Below are 15,324 nucleotides of genomic sequence, written 5' to 3' on the forward strand. Positions count from 1 at the left end.
CTTTGAAACACCTGGGAAGTCAAAATACAATAGGATGGGAGAAAGAAACCAAATACCAAACCTGTGTGCTCAATTACAGACATCACAGTGCAAACAACATATAAGGGCTCTTCTCTTACTGAATAAAGGTTCATAAAATCTGTTGTACCATAAATGAAGTTGTTAATTTTCAGAGCAGCACTTATAAGAAATACCGACCACTTATTTGCATTATATGAGATGCAATATCTAAGTGTAGAATTCATAAAAAAAGTCTAAAATGACTCATTCACAATGCAACTGTTATTACTCCACATGGGCAGGCTTTCCTTGAATACAATGCAAGTGGTCAATCCAAACTGATAAAGTAATGTCAGAAGAGAAATAAAATAATCACGAAGGAGAAAGCACAACGTTTTCAATACAGCACTTCATACATGTATTTATCTATTGTATTATACACAATGCTGATATACACTATGACCAAAAGGAAAATTAGCAGGAAAATATAATAAGATTATATAGAATGTATTGTACTGATGTCATTGATTAAGTCTTAATATAGATCATATATTTATTATGTATCATATTAAAGTGATTTTGCACAAGCAGCTTGTGTTTCACTAGTCCCTAATTATTCATTAAAACACAGTTAATGTTATAAAAAAAAACTCAGGTCATTTAAATCCTCACTGTCCCCTTCTTTTACTTTTGTTAAATTTGCATATTTTATTCACAATAGATCACGTGAGACATTTTACCATTTCATGAAAAAAATTTACTCATTTAGAACCAGCAGGCAGCGGGAAAAAAAAGCTGGGGCAGGGCCATGTCTACCACTGTGTAGCATCCCCTCTTCACTGAACAACAGTCTATAAACATCTGGGAAGTGAGGAGACCAATTGCTGGAGTTTTGGGAAATGAATGTTGTCCCATTCTTGTCTTGTCTTGTTTTATGTGCAAAATATTTTGCGGTTTAGCATTGTCTTGCTGGAATATGCTAATTAAGGACTTCCCTGAAACAGACGTCTGGATGGAGCATATGTTGTTCTAAAACCTCTATATACTGTTCAGGAAAGTAAGTGGTGTAAAATGTCTACATCACTAATGCAAGCCCCATACCATTAGAGATGCAGGCTTTGAAATGTGCGCTGATAACAAGCTGGATGGTCCCTCACCTCTTGAGTCCGCAGTGGAGTAAGTAGTAAGTGGTTGCCAAATAGAATTTCAAATTTTGATTCATCTGACGACAGGATAGTTTTCAATTATGCCTCAGTCCATAAATATGCTTTGGCCCAGAGAAGATGGCAATGTTTCTGGTTCGTCTTGAATTGGTTTCTTTGCATGATACAGCTTTAACTTGCAACTGTGTGCATAGACAATGATTTCTGCAAGTGTTGCTGAGCCCGTGCAGGAATTTCCGGTACAGAATCATGCCTGTTTACAGGCATCCAATATTGACCATCGGCGACAGTCAATATGGGATGTGCCTTGTCCCTTGCAGACATGGATTTCTCCAGATTCTCTGAATCTTTTGATATTATGTACTGTAGATGGTGAGATAATCAAAGTCTTCCCAATTTTCCGTTTAAAAAAATTCTGAAAAAATTCCACAACTTTTAGATGCAGTTTTTGCAGATTAGTGAGCATTTTCCCATCTTTGCTTCTGAGAGACTCTGACTCTCTAACATGCTCTTTTTAAACTAAGTCCTAAGACTTAGTAGCAAGTTCCTCCTCCAGATGTTTTTTATTAGGACCACTTACTTTTCCAGCCTTTTGCTGCCCCTGTCCCAACTTTTTGAGATGCGCTGTTGCCATCAAGTTCTAAATGAGTTACTTTTTTCATGAAATGGTAAAATGTCTCACTTTCAACATCTGATACGTATTTTATGTTCTATTGTGAATAAAATATAGGTCTATGAGATTTGTAAATCATTGTATTCAGGTTTTTTTTAATGTACATTTTACACATCGTCCCAACCTTTTTGAAATTGGAGTTGTACTAAAGCCATTAAAACTGTAAAGACCATGTACACAGGTATTTTTGGAGCTCTTCATTGTACCATTTTGCTCAGTGAAAATAGAGCAATTGCACAGCACTATTCCAGATATTTGTTGTACAGGTCTCGAGGGGACCACAATCTCAGATGTGGTTCTCCAAACCAGATTGTATCAAGATGAATGCATTGTCCTGCAGTCTGTAGAATGTATGTGCTCCCCCCACCACAGATGGACATCAGACCAAAACTAAGTACCATTTCTAATGTACCATTCCTTCTACTGTTGAGAGATTAATATTTATGCCAGATATGATGCATCTCTCACATCTCTCAATAGCATTAAATATCAATTTATTTGGAGTGAATATATTGAAACCAGAGCTTGTTCTATTTAATGCTTAGAATAGCAAAATGTTCATCTTAAAGGGGGTTTTCCAGGATTGCATTCTATTTTATAACCACTGCTACCAGACCTGTGGAGGGAAACATGCTTACCTGCTCCTCAATGCTTGATTTTGGCTCCATGGGTCCACTGCTGTCTTCAGTGATCTTTGGTCCCTCCATACAAACGTTCGGCGTGGACAAGGGGGACACATGCCCAGAGGAATTTAAAATAGAAGGCAATCCTACATAACCACCTTTAAATAATAATCTCCACCCAAATTAACATTTAGTGGGTTGTAGATAACCCCTGGTCCCATGTCTTATTACAGCATGTGGACATCGTAGAAGGCTGGCCATGGTTTCCCCTACTTTCCAGGAGTGCTTACAGTAGGAGTCGGGATTATCAGCTGATTGCTCCAGGAACTGCATTGTGAAAAACCCTTTAAATGTTTTTGTGTAACTTTTTTTAAGGAACATTTCAAATGCAAGAATAACTTCAACGCTTGTCATTTTGGGAGTACATGTTCAGCTAGGCCCCCACAGTGACACAATGCTGCTGAAAGTCATAGTGACATGACAGTGTTACCACAACCTCAACTTTAACTATCGGATAGACAGTTGCAAGCCACCTTACAAGCATCACAAATCTGACCAGGTCTGTTGCAACTGAAGCAGCCCTGCCCTCGCCTAATGGTAGAAAAACAAGCAGCAACCAATTCATTAGGTTCTAGAAGAGTCCTACAGACATTGCATTTAATTTGCTAGAGGACATACTGTAGGAAAGAAACAGGATTGTCAGTCATACAATTCTCACCTCTAGCTCTGCAATAATCCGATCTTCATCATCATCATCTTTGATGCCGGAGGCAATGATTGGGGGGGTGGATGCTGGGCGAACTACTTCAGACACAGTTCGACGAAGTTTCACCTGAGGTTTCTGGCTTTCCAGTTCCTCAGAGTCAGACTTCTGGAGAATAGGGGAAAATGTTGTTTAGATAATATGCATCCATATAATGTAGCAGAGCTTTTCCACACTACATTACAGAGTCTGAGCTCTAAGCACCAACAAGTCTAACACGCCTCCCGTTAACTTTTATTAGGAGTTCTTTTAGATGTCCTAAAGTAAAAAGACAAACTTCTAGGTTTCTATTACACTTTCCTAACAATGCAAGAATTTCCAAAATCTAACTTTTCGTTTCATATGAAAATTGCGTTGCAAGGCTGTGCGTAGTTCATTCCCTTTCTCACCTTGATAAAAGTGGAATCCTTCTTGCTGGTGAGGATGACCTCCCCAGTTCGAGTTGTGGTAATCCCATGTGAGGATGGAAAGCTGCGACGGGGTGGAGGGGGAGGAGGGGACTTGGATGGCTTTTCAGTCCTGTATCTAGGGACTGTCAGTTCATCTGTAAGAAAATACGTGTAAGCCAGGAAATAAGGAGCCAATATCACAACCACTTCATACAGTTATACATATCTCTTCAGCCAGCCACATGTGTAATGTGCATTCCATAGCCTTACCAGAGCCTCTTCTCCCATTGGGATCTAATTTGGTGCTAAGTTTTTGTGCTGGCTGTGGTTTGCTGGCTCGGTGCTCTGGGGTAGATGCTGCACTTCCAGTAGGTTTGTGCTTGGCTGCAAAGTCCAGGTCTGGAATAGCCTTCATGAGCTCAGCCTGGGTCTCTTCCAGTAGGCGGTTAATGTCTTTGGCACTGTACTGTGTCAGTGCAGCACGTTTTTCCTCCCAGTCTCGCTCAGCTGCCTAGAAAAAGAAAGGGGCGAACTCATGTGAAGAAGCAATATCAGACTGGTGGTCAAACATAATGGTCAATACTCATTACAGGTCTTCTCAGATATCAGTTCAGCCACTTACATATGTAGATTGCATCTTTATTTTGTAGCAGTACATTGTTCACTTTAGAAAAGCCGGGTCAAAAACTGACATTTTATGTCTGGCACTGATAATGATTACACTGTTAAAAAATCCATTGTTAAAGGGGTTGTCCCATGTCAAATATTCTGCAGTTTTCAAACCAGCACCTGGATCTGTAAATTTTTGTAATTGCATGCAATTAAAAATGTTGCATAGTCACTGAGTTATTCAGTAAAATGTATCTGTATAGCGCCACCTGCTGTTTTTTTCCCCCTCATTTCTCTGTCCACCTCGCTGAGGTGGATGCACATTTTCAGTTCCATCCTTCAACTGCCTCCTGAGATGCAACAGGGAGAAAGCTGCAGCAGAATGGACACACCCCATGATATAAATCGAGCAGAACAATGGGAGCAATGATTGGGGAGATTTCTGGATCCATGAGAATTACAGGGCTGGTTCTAGCATGCATTTAATGATAACCCCTTTTAAAGGGGTTGTCCGGGTTCAGAGCTGAACCCGGACATACCCTTATTTTCACCCAGGCAGCCCCCCGAGGCTAGCATCGGAGCATCTCATGCTCCGATGCGCTCCCTTGCCCTGCGCTAAATCGCGCAGGGCACCGGCTCTTTTGTTTATCATAACACACTGCCGGGCGGAAGCTTCCGCCCGGCAGTGTGTTCGGTGATGTCACCGGCTCTGATGAGCGGGCTTTAGCGCTGCCCTAGCCGTTTTACTGGCAAAATGCCTTTGTCCTGCGCGATTTAGAGCAGGGCAAAGGAGAGCATTGGAGCATGAACTGCTCCGATCCTCATGTCAGGGGGCTGACGGGGTGAAAATGGAGGGATGTCCGGGTTCAGCTCTGAACCCGGACAACCCCTTTAAGTAATATTTTCTGATTTGAACATTTAATAATTAGAGATGTCCAGCAGGATATCACTGCTGACTTGAGAAGATGAGATCATTTATTTGATATCACCCATGGTTATATCTGCATGGACATCACGGGTTCTCTTAGTTTCTGTGTTTTCCTGAATTTCATCCAGACACATAATTTATTCTACTATAGACCATAAATACTGATACATTTTACTGAATGTCAATGAAAGTCATAAATCATGGTATGCTAAGTGTGTTCGAAAAAGGGAAGGCCATGAAGAGGAATCCAACTCTACTAACATGTCTTAGTAAATACTTGCATTTCCCACTAAAATAATTAAATAATTCCAGAGCATCTTATCTTAGAACTCTGTGTGTTGCCATTCCTCTATTATTAAGAGCCCCTGTGATTTAATGAAGAGACAGAAGGATTTGAGCAAGCCTTCATCCATAGAAGATCTGTGGTTAGTTCTCCAACATGTTTGGAACAATCTCCCTGCCAAGTTCCTTCAAAAACTGTGTACAAGTGTACCTAGAAGAACTGATGCTGTGTTGAAGGGTGGTCACACCAAATATATTAATCTGATTCTCTTTTGTTCATTCACTTTGCATTTTGTTAATTGCTAAAAACATGAACTATTATCACTTCTATTTTTGAAAACATTCTTACGTTGTGCAGCATTTGTCCCACTTGCCTAAAACTTTTGCACAGCCGTGTATAGGCTCATATCTGCTTATTGTTTCAGAAAGTTTCATACATTGCATAGCGTGTCCTAAATTGAAAAGTGGATCTCTGAAATCATTGCTGTCTTTCTATATCATCAACGGTACTAACCTCAACCGAAACCGATTTCTCTGCTCCCACTTTCTTGTTCTGTGTCTCTGGGAGTGTCTGAGTCTTCACGGTCACCATCTCCCCTCGGGTTGGGGTACTAGTACGAGAGGCAGCATCAGTATGACAGATAGGTTCCCAGTTGGGTATCTGAGACTCATTAAGCTGTGCAAAGTTTGTTGGGGGGCTACAGGGAAGCTCAAAATCTGTGTTTTTAGAAAACTCTCCATCAGTTGCCATTTGCTTGGGAGAGGGATTATGAAGGTTCTCTGGAGTGTTCCAAACACCTTCATCTACTTGCCTGGAGAACACAAAAGGAAACCTTAAAACCATAGAAAAAGGGGTATTTAGAAAATAACCTAAAAGAGCTTTGCACATGGAATGAATTGCAGGAAATTATACGCAGCTGCCTTCACAATAGATCTCTATTCACAAACTCTCCACCTGCCTTAAAAGGGTTGTCCCATCTCATAAATTTGTGGAAAATCATTAGGATATGCCACCAATGTCTGATAGGCGCGGGTTCCACCTCTGGAACAGAGCCTGCAAAATTAGGCTACATGCACATGACAGTTGTTTTTTGCGGTCTGCAAATAGCGGATCTGTGTTCCGGTTTTTTTAACATTCACTTCCGTTCCGTTTGTCTGCAAATTTTGAAGGTTGTGTTTCCGTGTGTCTGCATTTTTTTTTTTTGCGGTCCGCAAAAAAAACTGAAGGCTGTAATTCTTGAAATTTAATATATACAGCAACCATCGGCAAAAAAAACCGGATGTGGATGACATACGGATGGCTTCCGTTTGACTTCAATGGGTCCGCAAAACGTTTATTGCGGACAAGAATAGGACATGCAATCCTTTTTTTGCGGACGGGAAACACTGACAGCGGACGCGGAAAAGAAATGGTTGACTACACCGCAATTTTAACGTCTCCATAGAAATGCATGGGAAACCATCCGATCCGCAAAAAAAACGGAACGGAGGCTGCAAAAAACCTCTGCCGTGTGCATGTAGCCTTAAGGAAAGGAGACCGCGCATTCGCAGCCACTCTTTCATTTCTATCGGACTCACGAAAATAGCCGAAGGCTGGCTTGGTTATTTCCATCAGCCCCTTATATGTGAATGGAGTGGTCGTCACGCTTGCCATTCTTATCTATGGTTTCCCATTCATTTTAAGTGGCACTGTCGGCTATTTTCAGCACTAGCATAGAAATGAATGGAGGGTGGCTGCGCATGCGCGGTCCGCTCTCCTCCACTTTGCGGGTTCTATTGTAGACCTCTGGGACCCGCACCTATCAGGCATTGGTGGAATATCCTAGCGATATGCCACTAATGTATGAGATGGGCCAATCCGTTTAATTAAATCATTAAAAAGGATTTATGAGGTCTCTGGAGCGATGCTATCTGAGGGCAGCATATGTGAATGGGGGAGACAGAATTTGGAGATATCTCCGACCTACACACTCCTGACTCTCTCCCTGTACACCAAGTCATACAATATCAATCCATCTATGTGGGTGCAAAAGAACAGGGCTCTTAGGCTCTCTCTAACAGTCCTGACAGAATTTAAACTGTTTTTCACATGAAAATACTAAATCAAACTACAGAAAACTAAAACTATATTTCCACAGACTCAGCACCTTGTCATGGTGGTGCTTTGTGCTCGCCGCCATCCAGACTGGCTTTAAGGCCTCTTCCTGTTTGTGTGTGAGATACTTTTCCCTGCAGCACTGCAGGGGTTAACTCCCTTTCTGATCCTCTGCTCAGCTGCTTGACTACTGAGCTCATCAGCCCTCCTGTATAACTGTGCTACTGACCTTACTTCCTTGCCTCAGAAATGTGGTCTCTACAGATCTTGTTAGGGCTTTCTAGCCTACTAAGGGTACTTTCACACTAGCGTTTTTCTTTTCTGGCATAGATTTCCGTCACAGGGGGGTCTATACCAGAAAAGAACTGATCAGGCATATCCCCATGCATTCTGAATGGAGAGTAATCCGTTCAGGATGCATCAGGATGCCTTCAGTTCAGTCGTTTTGACTGATCAGGCAAAAGAGAAAACCGTAGCATGCTACGGTTTTATCTCCGGCGAAAAAAAACAAAGACATGCCTGAATGCCGGATCCGGCATTTTTTCCCATAGGAATGTATTAGTGCTGGATCCGGCATTCAAAATACCGGAATGCCGGATGCGTTCTTCCGGCCTGCGCATGCGCAGACCGGTAAAAATGTGAAAAAAGATACAAGACGGATCCGTCTATCCGCATGACAAGACGGATCCGTCCTTGCAATGCATTTGTGAGACTGATCCGCATCTGGATCCGTCTCACAAATGCTTTCAGTCAGCGGCAGATCGGCGGATCCGGCGGCCAGTTCCGACGACGGAACTGCCCGCCGGATCACACTGCCGCAAGTGTGAAAGTAGCCTAAAGCTTGTAAAGAGATATAATCTGTTTGTCTGCTAATGTACCAACTTTTGCCTATTTCCTGACCCTGTACCACCTGCCCTGACCTTTGGACTGTTTCACGAATTTGCACGAGCTCTGTCAGCTTTGATCTCACCCTATTATTGACTAGAAGTTTGCCTGTTCCCTCGGTGCCACTATCACTATCTCTTGCCAGGATGCAGAGAGTACAAAATCAGTTAATGATGTTAACCTGCCCTGAACTGCTATTATATTAAGAATATTTAAGAACCTGTGTTTCATCTGAGGTCAGTGGGAAGATAGTTTATATGTATAAAGTTCATACTGAGATTACTCACTTGCGTATCTGAGCCAGTGTGTCTGTGACCATCTTGCATCTCTTCAGAAGCCCATCCAAGCGATGTGGCTCCTCCTTCAGGAACTTCACTGCTTCCACCTCCACACGCAAAACTATTCGCATTTTACTTTGCAAGCTGGGAAACTGAGCTGCAGATTAGAAGAAGATCAAATCAAAAACAGTACCTGACAAACTAAATGAGTGAATAGATGTGAAAGAGAGTCTGTCAGCAGTTTTGATGGGAGTACTGTACAAACCTAGCTTTTGTGGAGCTTTTCTCATCAGGAGTTATGTGAATATGAAGTTGTATTCTGCCAGATATTGCTACTGCAAGTGCCCGGGGTGCGGCTTTACTGGAAAGTGCTCTCTGCACTGAGCTACTTCCTCTACTGATCTTCTAGTTGGATGCTACAGCTGTTGCTTAGAGCAGAAGGGAGGGGGCTATAAAGCAGCTCAGTGCAGAGAGCACTTCACAGTGATGCTTCACCTCCTGGGCACTTGCAGGAGCAGAGTCTGGCTAGATAAAAATTCATATTCACACTACTCCTGATGAGAAAAGCTCCATAACAGGTATGGTTGCACTACTCTCCCCTACCTCTACCTAGTGGTGTCAGAAGTTTAGCATGGTCAAAACTGCTGAAGGATTCTCTTTAAAAGGGTTTTCTAAAGATCTATCTGTAATAAATGTGGAAAGGTCACGCTAGCGGGACATTTGATTAGCCTAAGAGTGAAAAGATCGAACATAACAGCGCTCTCAAAGCACTAAATGCAAAATCTATATATAAACTAATACAAAATATGAGGTTCTTAGCAAATAAATTTTGATCATAAAATATCTATGCCCACCAACTAGATGCCCTTATGGCACGGAGATAGGTATAGAGTAGGTTCCCGTCTGGACTGAGGTCACCTTGCCATGGTGGGCACGGATATTGATATAATTTTCGTGTCTGTTTTTTTAGCTTAAAGGATGGTGGGAAATATCAAGTTTAGCTAGTGTTCCTTTGGGACCTGTCAATAAACCACAGGCAGCCATCTATCTACAGTACATAGGCAAGTGAAGCCAACCGCTATCTCGTTACACATGCAAAAACAAATGGCACTGCAGTCCATAATTAGCTGCTCCTGCCTCCAGGACATAGAAATATATCTGAATTTTGTACAGAATTATACCCAGCTCCGTACCCTTCAGCTCTGTTAGGGTCTCTCCAAGTTGTTTAAGCACTACAGCCTTCTCCTCCAGTTCCTGTACTGATATCAGGCGGTGGTTGTGCGCAAGATCTTTCTTAATCTTTTCCACTGATTTCTCCAAATCACTGCAGGAAGAAAAATCTATAATAATATCATGAATATTAATCCTGTATAGAATAAGACCCACAGGTCTCCATTTATCCAGGAGCTCAATGAGCCCTTATTTCAGGGTCCCAGGGGTGGACTGAGAACATAAAGTGGCCCTTGAAAAAAACAAAAATGAAAAAAGTGGCCCCATATTGTAGACGCTAGTCCAAATTGACAGAAGGGAGGGCAACACAAGTAGGCGGGGCCAGCAATACCGTAGAGAAGCACAAAACACCGCCCCCAGAAAAACCAAATAACACAGTGCAGCATTGAATAGTGCCCTATCACCACACTGATACCGAGGACAGTCAAATTCAGGAGGGCAACTGCGGCTGCTGGTGAGTGCATAAGTACCTGATGCTGCTACACTAATTAATGCTGAGCATCAGATCGTTATGTACCTGGCTGGCGGCCATGAGGCGGACGCCGAGGAAAGACATCCGCATCACCTGTCTGTGTACAATGGTTACTGAGCAGATAAGTAAATGGTGACTCTGTGCCTTTGTACTATCGCTGTTAAAGGGGTTGTCCAGGTTCAGAGCTGAACCTGGACATCCCTCCATTTTCACCCAGGCAGCCCACCTGACATGAGCATCGGAGCAGTTCATGCTCCGATGCTCTCCTTTGCCCTGCGCTAAATCGCGCAGGGCAAAGGCATTTTTCTGAGTTCCGGTGACGTACCGGGGCTCTCTATGTGGCTGACAGGAACCCCGGTGACGTCACCGGCACTGATGGGCGGGATTTGGCTCTGCCCTAGCCAGTAAAACGGCTAGGGCAGAGCTAAAGCCCGCTCCTCAGAGCCGGTGACGTCACCGAACACACTGCTGGGCGGAAGTTACCGCCCGGCAGTGTGTTATTGTAAACACAAGAGCCTGTGCCCTGCGCGATCTAGCGCAGGGCACGGGAGCGCATCGGAGCATGAGATGCTCCGATGCCAGGCTCAGGAGGGCTGCCGGGGTGAAAATAAGGGTATGTCCGGGTTCAGCTCTGAACCCGGACAACCCCTTTAAGCGCTTTGTGCACACGCCATTGAACAGCTGATAACATCCACTGGCAACATTTGACCAGGATGGCCGACTCAATTTCTGGGAGTGAACACCTTAGTGAGCATTGAATGGAATTAGATCTGGGCTGATTTCATCATATGAGCTTGGACTATAATCATATTGTGTGTTTATTTGATACACTTGATTTGACTGGTGACCTGATACCTTGAGGTCACATGAATTTGGGCTGATTATTCTGTAGCAGCCTGAAATACAACTGACTTGTGTTTAGTGTATATACTTGACTTGAATAGTGACCCGATACTTATAGGTCATAAGTTTATAATCTGACAGACTTGATCAGACTGGTGACCTGATATCTTGTGGTCACTAGGACTTGGGCTGACCACACCGTATCAGCCTTGAGCATAACTGACTTGTGTTTATTGTATACACTTGACTTGAATAGTGACCTGATACCCAGTGGTCATAAGTATATAGTTTAGTCCCCTGAGGAATTGGTAACTACTGAGGAAACACGTCGGGACATGTTTGATTACTACTATAAGGGATAACACAAGGTCCCTAGAGTGTTGAGTGATCCTAGTGTTGAAGGCCATAACTAGCCAAACAGAGATACTGTATAGCCAACCTCATTTTCTGTCAGTCTTTTTGCTTTTTCGGCTGGTAGAGGGTCAGTATTGATCGGACCTTTTTCTATCTGTCGGACGAAGCTGGGCAGTCTATGTATAGGAAGGGTGACTCCAGGGCTAGAAAGTGAGGGAGGGGGGAAGGAGATAGATCTAGGGACACCTAGGGTTTGCGCCCCAGCATTGTATCCTTCTATCTATATTTTCTCCTCTCACTCTATTATCACCGCTATCCCTGCAGTTGGGTCCCCTCCTTTTCTTTGATTATACTGCAGTTGTAGACAGGGCCGGTGCTACCATAAGGCACACCAAGCGGCTGCCTTAGGGCGCACCCTGGGGGAGGGCGGAAAAATGTGACATGGAGGGGGAGAAATGTGACATGGGGGGCTGATGTGACATAGGGGGGTGATTTGACATGGAGGGGGAGAAATGTGACATGGGGGGCTGATGGCTGAAATGGGGGCATGATGGCTTACATTGGGGACTGATGGCTGACATGGGGGTCTGATCTGAGGTCTGATTAACATTGGGGGTCTGATTGGGGCTGTGAGCTGAGGTCTGATTAACATTGGGGGTCTGATTGCTGGTCTGACCTGAGGTGTAATGGAAAATATTTTTTTCTTATTATCCTCCTCTAAAACCTAGGTGTGTCTTAGAGGGTGAAAAATACGGTCCTCAAACCAGCGATTGTCTGAAGCAGAGAGAAGATACCAGGACCACACAGAGGAGAAGCCAGCTGCTGCAGACAGGACCAGGGCCAGGTGAGCTGCGAGGTGGGGGGCGCCAAAATGTAGCTTTGCTTGTGTTGGCAAAAATCCTTGCACTGACCCTGGTTGTAGACACTTATGCAGTTTTCTAGTTGTACTCAATGCAACATTTTCTAATCTTTAAAGGGCCTATCATTTTATTTGATATTAATAAATGTTAAGTTTTATTAAGCTACCCACTAGTTGTGAATTATTATTGGATTTAAGTGTCTAGCCCATACTTTTAACAGTAGTTTGACCAACTTGACTTGGCCATGAGGAGGGGTCAGATGGGACCCTTGGGCATCGGCCCACCGGGAAATTTCCCTGTAGGGTCTATAGCCAGTCCACGCTGGCAGGGACATCATGATCTGGCCAGTGGACGGTGTGTATTTTCAAGAAAAGTGGTCCCTCAAGTTACAATATTAATTGGTTCCAAGAGGACCATTGTATGTTGAAACCATTGTAAGTTGAGTAATCGGTTCCAAAGCCCCAACATGTCATCCAAGATAAGAGAAAATGAAGATTTAAGAAAAATAAGCAGATAACTAAGACATATAAAACAAGTCCTTACATATAACAGTCTGGAATAGCTGCAAACTAGTAATACAGCTACTTTACCAGAGAAGTGGCTTGGATTGGTTGGATCTGAGTCTGAGACATTGTATGTTGCGTCTGGTTTCAACTTACGATGGGTCAGAAAAGACCATTGTATGTTGAAAATATTGTATCCTGAGGCCATTGTATCTTGAGGGATCACTGTACTCACTTGAGCTGCTGGGTTATCAGCTCTTCCTCGTTCAGGTACTTCAGCCTCTCTTCCTCCACCATAGCTCTTTGCCGTTGTAGTGGGTCTTCTTGTTTGCGCACGGTGTCTGTAACCCTCACACTGATCTCAGTCTCTGTGCGTTTCAACATACTACGCATGGTCTCCTGGTTCTGCAGCTAAAGTACATAGAAATAAAATAAACAATTTAAAAAAAAACTTAAAATATTATTTCTCAAGATAGAGCTTCTAGAGGTTCAATTCTTTTTTTTATTTAATCTTTTAAGCTCTGAAGGATTTAACATTTTTGCATTTCTGTTTTTTACTCCCTGCTATCTCAGATCCATAACTTTTTTACTTTTCCATTCACATAGCTGTATGGGGGCTTATTTTTTGTTTTTATAATTAAAAAAATAAAAACTTTTGAAAATTATAATTTTTTCCTTTTTATTGCCATTTTCTTTTCTGACCCCCATAACTTTTTATAGTTATCTACAGAGCTGTGTGAGGCTCTTTTTTTTGTGGGGTGATCTGTAGTTTTGATAAATTTTTATGACATTTTTGGGGGGAATTGAAGCAACAAAGAAATGGCAAATTATCCATTTAGATTTTTTTCTCGTTACAGCGTTCACAATATGTGATAAATACGTTTATATTTTAATAGTTCGGGCAATCTAATAATTGCTTCTTATAATCACCTAGAGTAAAAATAAATAATAAAAACAAACATTAAAGGCATTTCCATGTCTATTTTTTATTATTTATTTTGAATTTAATTATGGGGAAAAGAATGATTTGAAATTTTATATTTAAAAAAAAAATTTTTTTTTTTTAAGTGTCACTCTAGGTGATTATAAGAAGCAATTACCAGATTGCTTCTCTGTTACATTGCAATAAATTGCTTTTGAAATTCACTGCAGATTTGCTATGTTCCTATGGAGCCTTGCCACCTGTAGGGCTCCATGGGAACTATAACTGCAATAGCATGCGTTTCTTCAGATATCTATGCTATCTCAGACATTCAGGACTCATCCCACTCTCAGATGCAGTTGTCACATTTTACCATGGCATCTGAGGGGTTAAATAACTGTGATCAGTAATATCGGTGATAATTAGCCTGCTTGCCTGCAGAAACCCAGTAGCTATGGTGCCTGCTGAATGAGCAAGCAAGCTTGATCGTTAAAGATCTGACTTCCCTTGTATACCTACTGTAGCGGCCAGGAAGGGGTTCAAAGAGTTTTTAGGGGAATTTAAACTGATGGCTCAGGGCCTGTTCTGGCCCGTACACAAACATCTACGCTGATGTGTGGGGATCCTGGCATCGTAAATCATCACTGAAAACACATTCAGAGCTGATCTTAAATCAACCCACTGGTTCAAGAAAATAAATCCACATGAACTAGGAAATGCAATGCGTTTTTCACTGAAGCCCCATTAACTTCTATGGGGCCAGGGCTATGTGAAAAATGCCTTTTTTAAGACCACTTTTACAAGGTCAAAATTTTGCTTCAGTATCTGTAAGCCAGTAGTGGAACTTACAGGAAAAAACTGTAACTGGTTTTGGCTCACAAATACTAATGCAAAATACTGACCAAATACTGACCGTGTGAAAATAGCCCTAGGAGTGCACTGAAATGAGATCTTGTTAACCCGTTTCTCCGCTGCATACAATGTAGTCCATCATACTCAGCCCCAGCGATTCCACTAATAAACAGTACTATAGTACTATATATACAGTACAGACCAAAAGTTTGGACACACCTTCTCATTCAAAGAGTTTTCTTTATTTCCATGACTATGAAAATTGTAGATTCACACTGAAGGCATCAAAACTATGAATTAACACATGTGGGATTATATACATAACAAAAAGGTGTGAAACAACTGAAAATATGTCATATTCTAGGTTCTTCAAAGTAGCCACCTTTTGCTTTGATTACTGCTTTGCACACTCTTGGCATTCTCTTGATGAGCTTCAAGAGGTAGTCACCTGAAATGGTCTTCCAACAGTTCCCAGAGATGCTTAGCACTTGTTGGCCCTTTTTCCTTCACTCTGCGGTCCAGCTCACCCCAAACCATCTTGATTGGGTTCAGGTCCGGTGATTGTGGAGGCCAGGTCATCTGGCGCAGCACCCCATCACT

At 42.4% G+C, this 15,324-nt stretch overlaps 1 protein-coding gene across 1 annotated transcript in view; it reads right to left on the reverse strand.

Annotated features, from left to right (window-relative positions):
• SRCIN1 (SRC kinase signaling inhibitor 1) overlaps positions 1–15,324 on the reverse strand; it is a 341,128-nt gene that overhangs the window by 11,591 nt on the left and 314,213 nt on the right. Inside the window, exons 11-17 of the mRNA XM_044298102.1 lie at positions 13,186–13,361; positions 9,882–10,012; positions 8,698–8,845; positions 5,945–6,242; positions 3,882–4,122; positions 3,612–3,766; positions 3,178–3,330 (exon numbers count right to left, since the gene is read on the reverse strand). Of these exons, the coding sequence (XP_044154037.1) occupies positions 3,178–3,330; positions 3,612–3,766; positions 3,882–4,122; positions 5,945–6,242; positions 8,698–8,845; positions 9,882–10,012; positions 13,186–13,361 (1,302 nt within the window). The remainder of the gene's footprint in view (positions 1–3,177; positions 3,331–3,611; positions 3,767–3,881; positions 4,123–5,944; positions 6,243–8,697; positions 8,846–9,881; positions 10,013–13,185; positions 13,362–15,324) is intronic.

The sequence above is a fragment of the Bufo gargarizans genome, chromosome 6 (assembly GCF_014858855.1).
Source record: "Bufo gargarizans isolate SCDJY-AF-19 chromosome 6, ASM1485885v1, whole genome shotgun sequence".
In the NCBI taxonomy this organism is placed as follows: Eukaryota; Metazoa; Chordata; class Amphibia; order Anura; family Bufonidae; genus Bufo; species Bufo gargarizans.